This window comes from Lontra canadensis, unplaced genomic scaffold (assembly GCF_010015895.1).
Source record: "Lontra canadensis isolate GAN:19392208 unplaced genomic scaffold, GSC_riverotter_1.0 scaffold26, whole genome shotgun sequence".
Classification (NCBI taxonomy): Eukaryota; Metazoa; Chordata; class Mammalia; order Carnivora; family Mustelidae; genus Lontra; species Lontra canadensis.
The window spans coordinates 20067367-20086485 of NW_022631020.1; the positions used below are offsets into that span (position 1 = coordinate 20067367).

Consider the following 19119-nt stretch of genomic DNA (forward strand, 5'->3'; position numbering starts at 1 on the left):
ATACAAAAAAAAAAAAAAATCAATACCATGTCATTCATTTTAATCTCTCACCACTGGAAAACTAAATGGTATCTGACACACCTTTCTAGTCCACAGCATTAGTTGAAAAATGACAAAACTGATAGCCATAGAAGATATGGATTATTTCAATGTACAAAGACACATATTTTTAGTAGTCTATACTACATCTAAATTAGTAATGGAACTAATTATGTTATTAATAAATTCTAGCAGATAGCATCATAGTTTCATAGAAGCCAAAAAAAAATCTTCCATGCTAGATCACACAGCTTTAGGGAAATGGAAACTAAAATGTTTTGCTTAGGTTTATCAACCCAAAATCTAGAATTCCAAGGAGAATTGTTTGTAACTAAGAGTTTCTGCATTACTAAGTAAAAAATGAACTGAGAAATAGTGGGGAGTTAGACAAGAAAATAAATTAATTCCCAGGGAAAGATAAAATAAGAACAAATGTCCAAATTAAAATATTCTTCTATCTAAAGAAGTTTGCCTTAGTTTAACATCTTATAGCCACTAACTTTAAGCAAATGGAGCTCAGTCCAATTAAGAAAAAAAGAAAAGAAACATTCTGACTTCTACAGATCTGTTGCAAGGTTATGACAAACGATTCATATATTTCAGTTTATTCATAAGTTGTAAATGCAATTATTACTTGATACTGGTTGGTGCTTACTTGTGTAAAGCAAACCCTCCAATGACTAGCGTGCATACATAGTCACTAATGATGAGTCCGGTGTCTTAGCAGTTTGCTTTGCCTGAGTCACAGGCAGAATGGGACCTGGGTGTCTTGGATTTAACATGGGGAATCCAAAATAAATCATGTTTGCTTAAAAACTCTTTTGATAAAGAATGCACTATCTGTTAAGACGCAGTCACTTCTACCTATCAGAAATTAAATACCAAAATAAATCATCAATAAAGGGGAATTTAGAAACTTGGTTTGGCTGTGACCTAACATATTATGAACTGGTAAAGGCAGATGCAAAGCCATAAAACTGACCCAGACGGATGGGAGTCCAGTTTCCTGGTAGGAGGAGTCTGGTCTTCTTTGAGTCTCTTTCCCTGACTTTGTGAACCAGATCTTTCTTATTTATTTTGTATGCCTAAGGAGTAGTAGATAGTACGAGGCAACAATGATTTGTGGACAGACAGAAGGAGGAAGAGAGTGATAACTCCATGATACAAGATCTCCCCAGATATCACACCTGCTTTTTCATTACAAATGGATCCTTTGCCTAACAATGATTATTGCCATTCCTCTACTTGATATTAGCTGCCTGCAAACTTGTCCGTTTCACAATAAAAGGGGAAAGGAAACCTCATTCATTGTTTCAGATTTAACTAAGATTCCCTTTGCCAACATACCACAGCAAGAAGGCTAACGGCCTCAGGAAAACCAGTCTTTCTTATTTGACTTGGACACACCGGCCCTCAGAGCTCCTGGACAGGCTGCCAAAGCTTTGTCTTCAGTTCCTGAACTATTCAAACCCTGGAACTGAGCGCCCTTCCACCTGGCTGCAACAGGATCTCTGTGCTAACCTTTTAGTTTCAGCTTGCAGTGGGATCGGTTTTTCTTGGACTCACTTGTTATTAATTTTTATAATAGAAGAACTTGAATGCTGTGACTTCTATATTATAAACATAGTTAAAATGGTGATATTTACCTTTTGATTCAAAAGTAGTAGTTTCATCACGAATTCCATTCATTTCCTTGGATTCAGTACTCTGGAAGGATAAAAGGCCAGTTAACAATATTCTGTCCAGTTGGACTTTGGGTTCGAATAATGCATTTCCCATTAGTGAAAATATTTTAATAAGATGAGTTTTACAGGCTATTAGTGTATTTCTTACAGATTTTTACATTAAGTTCAATCAGTCCTTATTTTTCCAAGAAACACTATGTGCCAAATAATTAGTTCACTTAGCTTATATTTATGAGTAAGCAACACAAGCATAGAGAATTCTTCAGCATTTAAGCTTTCCCTACACAATATAGCAGTATCTCCTTATTAGATAAAAGAATATCTTAGGATAATAACATCTATATCTAGGGAGTCAAGACAAATATTTATTTGAAATTTAACTATTGCTTTGATACTTGGAAAAATTTCTACATTGTAATTATTTTTAATCAGTTAATGTAGTTAAGTATCTCTTAACCACACATTGAAGTCTACCCATCAAAGTCATCTACACAAGATCTAAAAATGTTTCATGTTTTAAAATAAGTATAGTAATTGTGTGTAATTTACCCACAAAGACTAAAGAAAGCATAGAAAAGTTACAGTACATAATTTTATATTACATGTAAAATTACAGTATATTACATTACCACTTCACATCCACAAAGATCTGAGAAATGGGTATAATGTTGAAGATTGGTAGGAAATACCTACAGAACACTACTACGGGATCTTTTGATTTTACAACGATATAACTATTACTTATCTATGAGGGCTGCCTTAGGATTATCAAAATCACATTTTACTCTCATTACTATAAATTACCTTATTCAACTACATGTTTTTGAAGTAGCATCAAAATTGTTCATATTCTTTCCCCCACACACACACACTTCCTACAGACACTTTGCTCTACACAAATACTCCTACTTCTCAAAATACTTACAGAATGCTGGAGGCTTTCTGAGAAATCAGTTGTTATTGACAGACTTGAAGATTTGTCTGAGTTGTAAATTCCAGAAGTTGTATCAATCCACTTTGTTTCAGGTGAACCTATAATTTTGGTAGCCATACTGGTGAGATTGAGAGTTTTATGCCGTGTAAATGGCAGGGAAGGTTGGTCTTTGCCCCAGTCTGATTGGCATATGATGATCAAGAAATGAGTACACATAAATGGTGACGTGGAAAGAACAAAGTTAGTGAATGCACATACACAAAATACACATACAGAAGACACACAAACAAATCAGGTAGTGTGTGAAAGAAGTAAAGAGTGCAGAGGTTTTGACCAACAGATCACCTTCTGAAAACACAAGGGTTAGATCATATTAATAAGGAAAAGACTAGCAAGTTTACTGACTCTTTCTGTAAACCAAAACTGAATATCGCATTTTGAGATCATAATTTGGGAGGTGGCAGGGAGTTTAATGCCCTTCCCCATCGAACCTCAACAACGAAGAAACACAGTAATAGAATTATACTGACAGTTCCTTGAGCATGAACAGCAGGAATATGACCTACCCTGTTCTCTCTAACGCCAGTTAGTTACGGTGCTGTCGAGAAAGTAAAGTCATAGTGTGATTCTTAATCCTCAGAACTGTTATGAGACTCCCAAATGCAGATGCAATTACAATAGCTTTCAGCTACTATCTGCATTCCGAGTCAGTATAGCATATCAATCAATCAATCAATCAATTATGTAGAATCCAGTAAACTTGCTAGAGAAAAGTTTGCAGACAGAATAGTCAAGGAGGGATTGTTCCAGATTTGTTTGGGCATAACCACAGAACATCTTGAAGCCAAAAAATAAAAAGTAAATAAAAAATGAGAAAAAAGTTATTGAAGCCAGCTGTTATAACCACTTGCCAAAGACCAGTTCCCCATTGAGAAAGACAGACAGTGGTAAAACCCAACTCACCAGACTTTCCATGGCGCCTGATATCCATTACTAGCTTTCCAGTTTCTTTAGCATTAGCCATGGTTGTCTCCCACTCTTTTGTGTCCTTATATGAAAACTTGGTGTTGTTAATAGCAATAATTTCATCATCTACCTGTAGCTGGGAAAATTCTGCTGGGCTACCTATAGAAAGCAAAATAAATTAAACAACCAATAACAACAAATTCCAAACAAAAAAATCTACATTCAGTTAGTCATTGCTTACTTAGAGAAAAAAATGACTTCTTAATCTCAACTAACCATTCTTAGATTTTTCAGGTAGAGCAGTCAGGAATTTTTTTTTAAGTTACCAAATATTTGAGTATCTACAACATACAAAGCACCAAATGCATTTTTTATGCAAGAGCATGTATCTTCATTAACATATAAAAGAATAAGCTCATCTGTTCCATAAAATTTCTTTATTACCTTCATAAGAACAAAGAAAATTTTAAATTATTTTTAAATTCAAAATGTAAAATATATTGTACTTTAATTGAGCTTCCAAATCCAAATGAACTCTGGAATAGACAAAAAAAAAAGCAAGGCCATTTAAAACTACTTACAATTACCACTTCCCGTTATCTAATTAAACAGTCTTTTTGAATTTTCAAAAAAAATAACCAGAGTTAGCATGCAATTTTATATAGCTAAAATATGTAAATGAGGAGCTCCTCTTAACTACAGTAGCTTAATTATAGGCTCTGTGGTAATATTTTACTCAGAGTTCCTGGGAGGGACTTGGTAGAACCCTGGATGGGGGAGGGGCTGCTTTTGTACAAATCCCAAAGCATCCTGAGGGCTCCACGAGCAACAGATACATTAGGATGCTCAGAAAACACCAAATTATTACACAGCACATACATAGCCACCCCAAACACAGCCAATCATGGACAGTTCTTTTGGAATTTCCAGTCAATTGTTGATTGGAAGCATTTCCAAATATTAAGTCTAAAATTTTGACAAATGAATTCTGTAAAGGTCAAAAGATAAGATTCTACAAAACTAAAATTAATGAGGCAAGCAGAAGAAATGCTATTAGTCTCTGGGAAGAGGCTACACTTACTACTGCCTTTTTCGCATGTGCTGTCTCCTCCTGTATCACATAAACTAATTTCTGGAGGGTTTTTTGAACAGCATAGGATAACAAGGGGAAGAAAGTTGAGTAGAACTAAATCTATGAATTACCTGCTTCAACTGATGCAACGAAGATCCCAGACAATGCCCATTTGACTGTAAACCCAAAGTCAAGACCGCTCCCGGGCATCTGGTTTATGCTGATTCTCATATCACTGAACTGATCCTGAAAACAAACACGAAACGGTGGGATCATGTGTCCCTGGCACCCACGTGGAGGAAAGTCTATCCATGAAAGAACGGAGGTTATATGCAAGGTACACTTGAGTTATTTCATGATAAACCAGAAGCAGCAATCTTTTTAACCTGGGTTTGGTAAAACCTTCATTTATACAGATCTCAATGAGTTTATTACTTTTCTGCTAAAACAAGGGAAATCTTCACATCAACAGATGTTTTTCTTCACATTAATATTTTTAATCAGCTGGGCATGAATAAAGCTTGGGCATTTGCCCCGTCTACAATTGGGTTTAATTTATAGACCATTTGTTATTACCCAGGAAAGGAGTGAGAAGGCATGCTGTGCATACTGTTTAGTGGTACAAACTTGCTATTAATAAATAAGCCCTAGAGATCTAAAGCACGGTGCAGTGAATATACACAGCACGGTATTCTAATCCAACTTGCTAACAGACCATAACTTAATTATTCCGACCACTAAAGAGAAAGGATGATTACGTAAGGTGATCAAGGTGCTAATTATCACTACAATGGCAATCCTATTACAATATAAAAATGTGTCAAATTAACATACGGTACACCTTAAATTTACACAATGTCAAATATCATTTATTTCAACATGATAGCATTTTTGGAAATGCAAAAAAAAAAAATTTAAATGCTTTTCTAAATGCCACCATACTTAATAAAAAGGCAACTCCGACATTTAACATATTTAGCTGAACAATGTCAATGGGTTCATTGACACACGACTCAGCTACGCGTAGAGCTCAGCTAAGACAGGGACCACCCCTTATTGGGAACCTGAAGTTTTGGCAAAGCACTGTTTGCCCTGTTGCCTCAGGAAGATCAAGGGGTGAGGACAGAGCCGCCACACGAGCTATACAATGAGAGCTACGTCATCTCTGGGGAACCAGGGTAGGTCAGATGCCAGGAGGGCCCCAACGGAGACATCCTAAGCAACAAGTCACAACTTCCTCCAAGTGACATCAGCCAACAAGCCCAAGAAACAACAGTCCCTTGGACAACAGACAGACCTCTGTTTCCACCTCCGTCACTACACCACACAGCAACAAATGCTCAGTTTCACAGAAGGGCAGCCATTTTCCAAAACAAATGTTTTAAGCTGTAAAATACACGACGTCTGTGAAAATTTCAATTGCCTTTCATAATGTATGTGTTTTGTTTTGGGTAAACAAACAGACATGAATTTTACTCGAAATTCCCAGCCTAGTTTCAGTCTTTGATTTAGAATAATTAAGAACTGAGACTTACTGTTTTGAAAGCAGAAGTTCTTCCTAAAGCCATTTATTTTCCAGAAAAAAAAAAAAGACCTATAAATTCTCCAGGTCAGTGTGGCAGTTAAAACTGAACCTAGGGCTAACTGGGCAATTCATAAAGCTTTATGCTGACGTTTTTCCACCTCTAAAACAAGTTTAAAATCCAAGTGACTCTATTCTACGAAAAACTGATATTACATAAGAATTAGAAACAAGGGGGGGCGCCTGGGTGGCTCAGTGAGTTAAAGCCTCTGCCTTCAGCTCGGAATCGAGCCCCGCATCGGGCTCTCTGCTCAGCAGGGAGCCTGCTTCCTCCTCTCTCTCTCTCTGCCTGCCTTTCAGCCTACTTGTGATCTCTGTCTGTCAAATAAATAAATAAAATCTTAAAAAAAAAAAATTAGAAACAAGGCAAGGAAGGCACCGAACCAAGAACTTACTATATTCTGTGGACACAGAAGTACTAAAACAATATGTGCGTATTCATCTGGTCAACATACACTTACTGTGCATCTATTTTGTATAAGACAACAGGGCTTAATACTTGGGAAATAAAGATGGATTAGGCATGGTCTTTGTTCTCAAAAAATAATCACTGACTCTTCCAGAGTTGAGTATGGAACTATTTTAAGAAAAATCTGTAGCTAATAATATAGAAAAGTTTTCATCGGAAAGCTTGTAAAGCAGTTTAATACAGAAACCCTGATGTAGGTAGCGAAAACACGTTAATAATCAGCCTGATGAACACCAATCTTCAGACTAAAACTCTGCTATGAATAGAAAAAATTAGTGGTTAACTCCTCTCCTTAACCGAAACTACCACACACTTAAATTAGACATGACTCAATGAAAATAAGTGGTCATCTTCGCTACACTTACCCTCCACAAAAAAAAAAAAATTAAAAAAAAAAAAAAAAGCCAAGTAAAGCACAGAATCTACTGCTATATGAGGACAGAGGACAAATGATGGGTTAGATATGCAAGATACTAATTGATGTTTTTTAACTTGAAGAATAAAAGATAGGATGGAGTTTTAATAAATAGTCTCAAACTACATAAAGAATACTTTGTGGGAGACAGCAAGTAAACATTATCCTTTTCTACCAAATATAGGATAAAAGAGAATGAGCTTAAGCCATAGATGAAAGAGTCTCACAATTTTATTAGACCAAAAGAATTGTCTCACAAAAGGATATTCTTTTTTTTTTTAAGATTTTTTATTTATTTATTTGACAGACAGAGATATTAAGTAGGCAGAGAGGCAGGTAGAGAGAGAGGAGGAAGCAGGCTCCCCACTGAGAAGAGAGCCTGATGAGGGGCTTGATCCCAGGACCCCGGGACCATGACCTGAGCCGAAGGCAGGGGCTTTAACCCACTGAACCACCCAGGCGCCCCACAAAAGGATATTCTTGCCTTGCAAATGAACCTCCACTTGACCATACCAAATAAGAGAAGAGATAACCAGGGTGCCTATGTGGCTCAGTGGGTTAAGCATCTGCCTTCGGCTCAGGTCATGATCTCAGGGTCCCGGGATCGAGCCCCGCATCGGGCTCCCTGCTCAGTGGGGAGTCTGCTTCTCCTCTCTGCCTGCTTCTCTGCCTACTTGTGATCTCTGTCTGTCAAATAAATAAATAAAATCTTAAAAAAAAAAAAAAAAGCACAGATAAGCAACTCTCTGAAACAGTTAACAGGGGGTTACACTGTGATGTCCAGCCACAGCCTCAGTGTGGCTACAGCCTGGCAGACTGTAGGTATGGGGGTCTTTAGAACTGTAGACAGGCCAAGGAGAAATTATAGGAGCAATTATAGGTCCATTTCTATCAATAACCAGGGGACCTCAGGCATGTTGCAGAGTCTGCCAGGGTCTTCTCTCTCATAATGACTTTGCAAGCTTTCTGTTTTGCAAAACCCTGTCTTCAAATGAAAGTTTTATGTAGACCACCTTCCTCCCAAACCAATACATAAAAGGGATTAGAGTGAATAGCTATAATTTCAATTACAAACTATAATTTCAATGGCGTGGCCTGCCCATGGTGGCAGGCCCTCAGGCATCTCTCTGGAATCCTAGGTCCTTGAATTAGATCAGCCCATAGACTCTGCAAGGGAACATATCTATAATTATAGTCAAGCACAAACTGTTCAACAGTGATTTCAGTTAGGATTTCTACTTCTTAATTTATCTCTCCAAGATACATGTCATGTGAGTATTCTACAAAAGATCCATGCCTCAGAAGACAATGATGGAGGAATTTCTGCTTAAACTGGATAGAACCAGGCATTTAAGTTCTTGGGGGAAAGCTAGATTCTTGATGACTGATAAAGCGGTTCCAGTTGCCTACGCCAGAAAAGATAATGTATGGTTATCAACATATCAACATTTAAAAATAATTTCCCTCAAATTAGATCCAATTTATGCAGAAGTATACACCAAAAGATGAGCCTTTTAGACAAAAACGAGATGATCTATTTAGAGTAGCAATGACAAGATTTAATTTTAGAACATCTGATGACTTAAGACTTTCCTATCACCAAAGATGAGAATTGATGAAAAACAGAGTCAGTCTTACACACTGAGAGGTCAGAAAGCTATTTTCTCCAAACTTTTCCATTTAGATAAATGTTGTTGACTTAAGGGAAGCCTACTGAAGTTGATAAAATTAAACAAAACATTAAACACAGACTTGGGCTCTACAGTCATAAATAACAGGAACTAGATCAACTTCGATTTTTGTACACATGATTCTTTTGCATCATTTCTTCAGGATGCAAGTGGGACATGAACAGAAGGGAATGACCCCCAAATCATGGTGCTGTTCTGGCCCTGGAGCCACTCTCCTTCACAAAATCCATGTCTGAACCTACTTCCTCCACTTCTCCATTCCTAGAGGCAGGCCGTATTTCCAGTCTCATCACTTAGCCCATTCCAAGTTGATCTCTTTCCTAACAAATCCATCTTCAGTCCTCCTCCCACGAGGCACTACCCCAACTATTATTACTTTCAGAAACCGTCATCTACATCACCCATTATCCTACTTTCTCTTGTCTTTTTCTCCATCTATCTGGCTACCTCTCAGGTTCATGAATGTGCTTCTCCTATTCTCATTTTTTTTTTTTTTTTTTGGTAGTTCCTGAGCCAGTCTCCCATCTTTTTGACTACAAGCTTTCCTGAATAACCTTCCCTATTGTATCTTCAGTTACTGGCTCAGCCCAATGTATCAAAAATTAAATTTAGGATCTTCCTCCCAAACCTACTCTTTTTCACCTCTTGTTTCTCAAGTATTAGATAGTTACATCATTACCTGACCAGATGCCCAATTTAGCAACACCGGGACTGCCTCTTCCTTCTTTTCCTACCCCATGCCTGCTGCATCCATGTATTTAATAAAGTGCTCTTGAGTCCTCCAACCATAAATCTATTCTGAGTTACCCCATCCTTTCACTGGTCTTCAGGTTACCATATTAGTTTAGAGGGGAGACCATGGCCCAAACTACTGTGGCCACCTCCCAATTGGTGCTCCTGCCCCCGCCCTTCTTTCCCTCCATCTTCTATACAGCTGCCAGAAGTGTAGTCACAGAACATGCCAATTATCATTACTGTACCCTGTTTTAACATTGCTGGTAGCTCCTTACTACCTATTGGGTAGATTTCCAACTCTGCATTTCAGAAATTCCACATTTCTGATTTGGTGCTGGTAAGTTTCAATAACTATGTAGCTTTCCTCAAAAACAATCTTAAGAATGATTTTATCTTCATGAAACAGAGGATATTTTGGTCCCTTTTGGCTCTAAGATTCTAGAGGTACAGCAAAATTAAGTCAACATTTGGAGACTTAACTACACATAGGCAGTTCTCAAATTGGAATTTGTCACATTTCCAAAAAAATAAGGTCAGAGAAATTACAGTTGTGGCCTAAGCACTTAACCAGCCCAGGGCAAGTTATGTAACTTTCAAATCTCAAGTATTTCATTTGAAAATGTGGGTATAATACTACCTACTGTGAAAGGTTACTGGGAGGATTAAGTGAAACACTTAAGAAGTGCCAAGGTACGCCCCGGCCACCACATAATTACTTTCTGTTCCGCGTGGAAACAATGCTACACATGACATATACGCTGGTTAAGCAGTTTCCAGGTCAACTCAAGAAAGTCCTATTTAACACTCACGTACCTAACTCTGCAGCCCTGAGAACACAGCATTCAAGACACACGCTCAGATCCAGGTACTGTGCTAACAGTCATGGGGACAGGCTTGCTTCCTGTCCTCCCGGAGAGGGGAATCTAGACAAGTTGGTTGGGGGAGGGGCGGGCTGTGACACAGTTAGCCCTGGGTGCTACTCAAAAGGGGCACCAGACCAGGGCAGGCTTGGTGATTGAGAAGTTGACATGTAAAAAGCTTCCTTCCTTCCATTTCTCTCATCTAGCTTCTGGGAAGCACTTTAAAAAAAAATCTGGGGCAGAGGTTCTGCAATGGGGATTTGAATGAAGTTTGAGAGAAGAGGGCTCTGACAAGACAGAAAAGGAAACAAAACCCTGTCGATGAGACCAATCAGGGGACTAATCATCAAAGCCACATCTATGAGGCAGATAGAGGAGGATGAAGAGCTCAGGGGTCACACTCTTCCCTTGCCTTGGGGTCACCTTCACGACTGCCCTGGCAGCCTGGATCAGAAAAAGAGGGAGGAAAAGAAGCAGTATCACAAGAGAAGTAGGGGAGAAAAGGGAATGGGAAGGACTGAAACCCCACCTGGGCAATGGAGATGGGAAAAATTTCTGTGGGCAGATTTTAAATGAGGTTGTATTAAGTTCCTTCCTTCATCAAGCCTTCCCTTCTTAATGGCATGAACCACCTTATGACCACAATTCTGTAAGAGGCTCCTAACCAGTTTCTGCCCCTCAGACTTTGTTTCCTTAAAATAATTCTACGAAACAGCAAAGCGCTTAAGTCGTAAAATACGCCTTACTCGTAACACTCCCACATTAATGAGCCTATGAGGACCTAAATTACCTGCCAGAAAAGTTCATACTTCAGTTTGGTGATCAAGGCCTTGAATACAATTCAAGTCAGTGAACAAAAGCGCCAACTATGTGTAAAGGCTATGGAGGGTACAAAGAATACCAGTGAAGGAGAAACAATCAACATTTGGAACAAGGAATCCAGCAAATGAAACTTTCACCAAGGGTGAAAAGTTCAATTCCAATGAGGAGAAGAAGAGGTCTTGATTCACGAAGAAAATGACCCTCCTGGGCTTTGAGAGAGCAGGACAACTTCACAAGACAAACATGGGTGAAATGAGCATTTTCCAATCTGGGAACATAAGAACAAGTCTCTGTGATGTGTTAAGAACGTGGACAAGGTGTTTAAGAAAAAGCAAGCAGTGACATGTTGCTCGATCACCTACTTTGAATTCTTTTTTCCATGACATAGTGAGGTACAGGCGACCTTGAGTCACAGTGCCTGGTTAAAAATCCTGACCACCACTCAGGACCCTGTATGGTCTTGGACAAGTGACATGACTGCTCATGTTTCAATTTCCACAACAGCAAAACAGGGACACAAGGGTCCCTGAGGACTAAGAAACGGCCTGAGAAGCCTGGTTGGCCCATGGCCGGAGCTTAGTAGGCAGTGGTTACAGCGCTCCAAAGGGACCTCGGTACCAGTGCGGAGGGGCCAGAGTGCTCCCCTGAGGGCTGTAAACTTACTGAACAGACCACAGAGTGCCACCAGAGGCCATGGAGCCCAGAAATGACCAAATGCAGCCTGACTTCATGCAAGTCAACCTAACACGGGCTTGCAGGGATCGCACAGACAGGTGACAATTTATAAAGTGTTCTCACTGCTGGGAAAGGACCCTGAGAATGAGGCTGGTGGAAGCAGGGACAGAAAAGAAGACTGCCGTGGGAGATTCTGGAGGAGGAAATGAAAGGATATTACTGGCAAAAGGATGAGATAAGAAGTAGAAGAAAGACCCTAAGAATACTTATCAAGCTCCCAAACATCTAGATGTTTGCCCACATACTACTTTTTATTCTTCTATTCTCTGAACACATAAATGATAGAGTGTGGCCAAACACTTGGAAGAGCGTTACAAACACGCTTGACTTATATGTGACGGGCTGTCTGTACACTTGCAGCCCTGTTCCCGAGGCAGTAAGCTCCTTCTCAGTGATAAGAGCAGGTGATGCTACCTGAGCAGCAGCGCTGTCCACAGGGGAGGAGGGGACACGCCAAGCCACAAAGAGTTGGGCAAGTCACCATGTGAGCTGTACGTATGTGCAAGAATTCCAACCGCTGGACTCGGCAAAGCCTAATTTTGCTTGGTAGGATGCCATGCCAGGTTTGGAGACAAAGGAGCATAAATCCATTAATGATGAAACCTGAAACCACGCCACGTTAATTCAGGTTCTCCCGAACTCCAGCAACCTGGAACACACCCAGCACCACACTTGCTTCTTCTTCTTAATCCGCGGATGTGGGTGTCAGCGCCAGCCTGAGGGTGTCCTACCACCGAATGCACAACAGGCTGTAAGGCTGTTTTGTTGGGTTTGCTATTTGAAAACATGAAGGCAAACACACAAGTCCATAAAAACAAAAGACACCTTGCTTCTGCTTTTATTACTCACTCACTGGTCGCTTATGCTCTCCAACTATACCATAGGCTACCGTTCTCATCCACTGAAATTCAGGGTGCTAATTACAGATTTCCAATTCTTTAAAAACGAAGCAAAAAAAATTACGCCTAATGATTCTAGCAAGCTGAAGAGATCACTTTTGGATAAATGTTTGTAAATATGCATGGGAACAACGAAGAAATATACCTCCATGTTAACAAAGGTCAACTCTAAAAGATGGGATTACCCGTCCTTTCTGTCATGCACCCTTTCCTGCATTCCCAAATTTTCTCAAGCACGAAGTACTTCACAATCAGAAATAAATTCTTAAGCTTGTAACGCTTTTCTGTAGCAAATATGCCATATCAACTTAGTGACATAGTTCTTTCATGAATATAATTTAGGCCAAGTTATATACTTGGTACTATGCCTTGGAAGACACACACACCTTGATGGTAAGGCAGCAGAGAATGCCCTACTAAGCCAGAGAACCAAAGGAGCTCCTCCATGCTACAGGGTTCATACAGCTACCAAACTGCTTAACAAAGGTGCTTGGGGGTTTGTGGTGGGGAAGGGGCTTTGGTTTTTGGTTTTTTTTTTAAGAAAAGCTTTCCGTTCTCTAGACAAGCAATGACTTTTAGCTTACATATAAAACATACTACATTCATTACCTAGCAATTCTCCTAAAAGTGATCTATGGTGATTTTAAGTAGGAAAAACTACAAACGCCTCCACCCCATCCCCATCATTCTTCTTCTGATAGTACATTTTGTTTAGACTCCAAACATTAAGGAATATAACTGTCATACTGTAACGAGGCCTCAATATTCCCATTAAGATACAAGAAAAGCCACAAAATTGTAGACTTTGTAAATCAGTATTAAAAGTCACGGAAAGGTTGTGGTGCCTGGGTGGCTCAGTCGGTTAAGCATTTAACTTCTTGGTTTCAGCTCAGGTCATGATCTCACGGGTCATGGGATCCAATCCTGTACAGGACTCCCTGCTTGGGTCGGGGTGGGGAGGGGGTGGTAGCTTACTTGAAAGATTCTCTCTCTCCCCTCCCCTTTGCCCCTCCCCCCACATGCTTGCTCATAGGCTCAAGCTCTCTCTCTCTCAAATAAACAAATAAAAGTCATGAGAAGGTTAATATGATGGGAAAGAAAGGTCACGTCCCTAGAGGCCAGCACCTAGCATGTGTACCCTTTTCCCCTTGTGGTCAGTTAAGCTCACTTACCTGTTAGACCTGAATCTGTAACCTCCCAAGTGATCCCAACACCTGAACCAGGGACCACTGACCACGAGGGCTGTAAGATAACAGTTGCTGAACTGAGGAATAGAGAGGAAAAAAACCAGCCAAACCCTGAAGAGATTGGTCCAAAAAGCCTCAATACACACACAACACAAGGGTAATCTGGACCTACAAACGGAGAGGTGGAAGAGGCCTACTTCTTCTAAGATATGCTAAAAACCAACGGCCACATCATTTTGGACACCATCAACCCAGATAATAATGCCCAGAGGTTAGAAGCACCATTTCCAGGTTTCAATACTGAAGTTTCTGAGCTTGGGGGACAAGCAGCCTTCCCAAACTCACCTGCAATCTTGAGTCCTCCATCTGTGGTGAGCTTCCCCCTTCTCCAAACTCAGACGTTAAATCGGGGCCAGATGTGGAAGACAGTGTGGCTCTGGAAGTGTCAGCCTGGTCCTGGGAAAGGGATGAGAAGGAGGGTATAGGGGACGGCAGCCCCGTCACACCTTCTCCCACCTCAGCTCTCTCTCTCTTGCTGGACTTGCTGGAAACGAGCTGGCTTAGGTCAGGTCTCTGCAGAGAGGTGCTGACCAGACTGTTCTGAGTTCTCTTAGCATCTTCTACATTTCCGTTATACTTCCAAGAGTCATCCATCTAAAAAGGAAAACACCGTTTCAAGGTTGGTATCATTAGATTTCTGTTTAAAAAACATGTATATTAAATACTTTAAAACTATGAAAGTAACATATCTCCCACAGCATCTATGACTAAAAGCTTGGAGCACATTTGTTCCTGCTCACAGATAGGCACATATGTAGTGAGAAGGGGATTAGTTTTTTACAAAGTGATGATATTATGAACATACTGCTGAAACTTGCTTTGCTCATTTAAATCACCCTGATAGGTCAATAGACAGATCTCTAGACTAGCCTTTTAATTGCTGAATGCTCCATGGTATGTATGTCTACAATTTATTCATTTGATATGCATTCAGTGTTATTTCAAGTGTTCTGTAACCACCAAAAACACTACAAGTACCCACATACTTTTATAATTGCAATATTTATTTTTATAGATTCCCAAACGTAAACTCACTGGACCAAAGGATATTTCAGATGTAATACATGTACTATTTTAAAAAGTAATATATAACTTTTATATATATTTATCTTCTCGAAAAAAAAACTGTAGCAATGCACTCCCAAAGGAATGTAGAAGAATGGCTATTTCTCTGCATCCTTGTCAACACTAGACATTTTCAGTATTTTGAGTGTTTGTCAATCTGATGTGTAAAAAGCTATACACCTCATTCTTGCTCTCATGACGCTGAACATGATTCAGTGTGTGCTATGTTATCAAACTTTTGAACTCTCTCTTCCTTAAATTGGCTACTCATTTCTATATCCATTATTCTACTCCTTATCTTTTTTCCTACCAATCTGTAGGGACATGTGAAATCCGAGTGATATTAAACTTACATCCAGAATTTATTTTACTATATTTTTCTGAGTCTGTAAGTTGTCTTTTGACTGTTTAACTAATGAGCCATATATATTTGATTATTTTTTATGCTGCCAAATATATCTCTATTTTATTTACTATAACAATTATGACTTCTCTGGCTAGTTTAGGGAGGTTTTCCTTACCTTGAATATTTTTCAAGTTTTTTCTTAGATTTTAGGATACTTTACTGGCAGGGGTAAAAATAAATCTGAACATTGACCTTAACACTCTCCTGCAATGCCCTCACCGTCAACTACATAATACTGCTTCATTCTCAGGGCAAATGTTTCCATTTTCTCTATTCTTAAAAATCCCAATATAAATAGAACCATGAGATACATTTTAATAACCACTTTCAAGCATATCAAGTTCTAATAAAGCAGGTAATCAGAGAAAAATAGAAAGTTGTACCTAAGGCACCTGAAAATATTTAGGTTAACCATGCGAAATTGCTGTTTTGTAGGTCAAAAAGAACTACTAGCATCTTCATATGGTTTAGCCTAATACCTTACAAAAGCTTTATTTGAGAAAACACAACACTGAAACATGCTCTGCCTTAGAAAGCAGCTTATTCGTTCTTTAAAATACATCAGGCCTTACTTTCATTAAATGTCAAATTTAACCAGTTCCACAGACTTGTTCTACTTTAAGCATTAAACATCTATTGAATCTAGATCAGCTGACACAAAATGGCCCTATACATAAGTTATGCATATTTTCTATATCAAGTAGAGGTAAATCAAACTTCTACACAAGTTCCCCAACATTTTGCTCTTGAGAACAGACTAAATAACCTAGGAACATATTTTTTACCGTGTAGGATCTCGGGAGTGATGAGATTCCCCTTGCCTGAGAGCCAAAAGGTCTCGGTGTGACCACAGATGTTAACCTGGCTGTATCAGTTTTCTGGTAACTTCTGGGGAGAGAGGCTGAAACTCGAGTCGACTCTCTTTGTGTCGTCAGTGAAGGCTGAGAGGACAAAGAGTCTGGGAGTTGTTCTTCAATGGGGCTTTTAGAAGGAAGGTGAACATCAGCGGCCGCAGCATCTTCTCTTTTTGCAAAAGTCGTGGAATCTTGTTTAGGAATTTCTGTAGAATATGCTGTTCCCTTCTCTTCTACTCTCTCACTCTGGTAATTTGCTTCTGACATGGTCAGTGTAGGGGAAAACATCTCTTCATGCAATATGTCATCAGAAGAATGCAACCTCCTCCTCAAGGTAACTGTGGACGTTTGATTTTGGGATTCCCTTAGCAAGAAGAAGCACACCACAACACCAAGTTACACATGTGACACACCGAGGTGGAGAGACAGAGGTCACTTGGGCAGTAACATATAACGGACTAAGAATAAAAAGGCTACTGACGTCACACAATAACCAACATGGTATTAACAGAATAGGAGTATAAGTACAGGTAATTTTTTCTTAGTGCCACACTAAAAGATTGTAGGAACTAGATTCTTTTATTTTTTTTTCTTAAACTGGCTCTCAAATACCTTGGCGGGATTTTTTAATTGTAAAGAGATGTTAATGAGAAAATGAGGATATTTGAATAAGGGAACATTCACAAAGTTTTACCTACAAGTTTATCTATCTTCCCAAATTAGCATACTATAAGTATAACTGATTGTCCGACAACCAGTTTGAACCTTCAAAAGATGTGGATTCCTTTATAGGGCTGGGAGCATTTTTTCCTGTATATGATTTTAAATAATTTAGTAAAACAAAAGACCACAGAAGACTTAGACTTCAGTTAAGATCAAGTTAGTAGATGATTTCATACAGCTTGATAGGACTTGCATGGACAATTATTACAAATTAAAGACACTACTCATATTTATAGAGAAGCCCGTGACACATCCAACCTCACAGCTACCTTTCACCAGGAAATACCTCCTAAGTAAATGAAACTGTGCTTACCATTTTCTTCTAAGGCACAAAGCAGCTTTGTTTAACTTCACCTGACAGCACATTTCCTCTTTGACATTATCCTTAAAGCATATTTGCCTTCCCCCTGACCTATAAATATTCCAAGGTTTCTCATAGTAACTGCTCTACAGGAAAGTTTACATTGGACCTTTATCCTGTTATGTCGGAATGCCAAAAATAAACCCCTTACGTTTGTGTTTATATCATCTTCCTTTAAAACAGAATTTTAATCACACCACTAAAACATGAAAAGGAACTTGATATTTTACACAATTTAAATGAGTGGGAGCTGGTTTTACGTGGCCATTCCATTCCTAAATTCATCTTAAAAGGAGAAAACGTAGTTTATTTTCTGCACCAAAGATGGCCAACACCACCCAATACTGCACTTGAATATACAACGTAAAAATCAAGAATGCACACCTATATCAAGCACCCATTTTTTTTTTGTTAATCCAAGTCACTATTTATTACAGCAATACTTCGCTTTCTCATTGCACAGCAAATCCTGTTTGCTTATGGTTTAATACTGGTATCCTACCCTTACATAAAATATGGATTTCTAACACTAGGAACTCCCACCATGAGATGTCCTCAGCTTTATTACCTGTCCTGTAGCATTTCCTTAAACGTCTTAGAGCTTCTCTCAGACTTCTCGAGTGCCTGCTTTTCGATTTCTTCCCTCTCTTCCTTTTTCTTCTGCAGATCTGAAGTGTAGCTTTTTCGACGATCTTTCCATTTTGCAAGGTCCTAGCAGAAGAAAATCACATCAACGCAGGCACACCTGAATTTCCACACACCCTCTCTGGCAGTGAGAGTGCGCCAGGGTGTCCCATTACATCGCTGAAACCGTTCACTCCAACTTGATGCCACAGTGGCCTAATTCTGCTTTTTATAGCTGGCATTTCTGTACCAACCTTCATCTCATGTGTCTGTCGAAAAAACTTGACCTAATAAGATAGACCCCATTACTGTTCTCCTGCCTCCCTGCCCATTTCACAATGCATGCTAAATGCCTGTGATTGGGTGTCCGGCCAGGAAGATCAGGAAGTGTTTCAACTTCATTTTTACCTTACTCCAATAACCTGGCTGCTGTGTGAAATGTCATATTTCACTAGTACAGGTGGAACAGAGATAGGATTGTAATGGTGAAGCGTAAACGCACACTCTATCTTTCATTTAACATACGCCGCACTGGATCCCTACTTTGAGGCAGAGGACCACAAACACGCAGACGCGTACAATGTGGGTTCCCTCAAGGAACTCTTGGTCTGGAAAGGAAAGGGACTTGTAAATAAAGGTTCAACAATGAGTGTGATGGGACAGCACAGGATCGTGGGGGTCTAAAGGAGAAACAGTGGACAACTCTACCTCTGGCAGGGGAGGGCAGAGTTTGAAAAAGGATTTCCTGGGGAGGTCAGGCTTGAGGATAAGATTTTAAAGCAGGTATACTCCACCTAACAACAGGGCAATAAGGAAGATCCCATAGGAAAAGTGGAGCTGTTTCCCATATTCCCAGGAAAAGTCTAACCTAGCTGGGTGACCCCAGGACAAGCAACCTGATTTTGCTTTTAAATGAGCCCTAGCAGCCTAAGCTG

At 39.5% G+C, this 19119-nt stretch overlaps 1 protein-coding gene across 19 annotated transcripts in view; it reads right to left on the reverse strand.

Moving 5' to 3' along the window:
• The window catches only part of LMO7 (LIM domain 7), a 203393-nt gene that overhangs the window by 18750 nt on the left and 165524 nt on the right, over positions 1-19119 (reverse strand). For 12 of the 19 annotated variants that reach the window (XM_032864229.1, XM_032864228.1, XM_032864225.1 and 9 more), the window contains 7 exons: positions 18129-18271; positions 16408-16840; positions 14437-14745; positions 4828-4942; positions 3622-3783; positions 2650-2837; positions 1686-1746 (listed from right to left, as the gene is read on the reverse strand). In XM_032864229.1, the coding sequence (XP_032720120.1) occupies positions 1686-1746; positions 2650-2837; positions 3622-3783; positions 4828-4942; positions 14437-14745; positions 16408-16840; positions 18129-18271 (1411 nt within the window). The remainder of the gene's footprint in view (positions 1-1685; positions 1747-2649; positions 2838-3621; positions 3784-4827; positions 4943-14436; positions 14746-16407; positions 16841-18128; positions 18272-19119) is intronic. The other 7 variants (XM_032864226.1, XM_032864224.1, XM_032864231.1 and 4 more) reach the window with 1 other exon arrangement.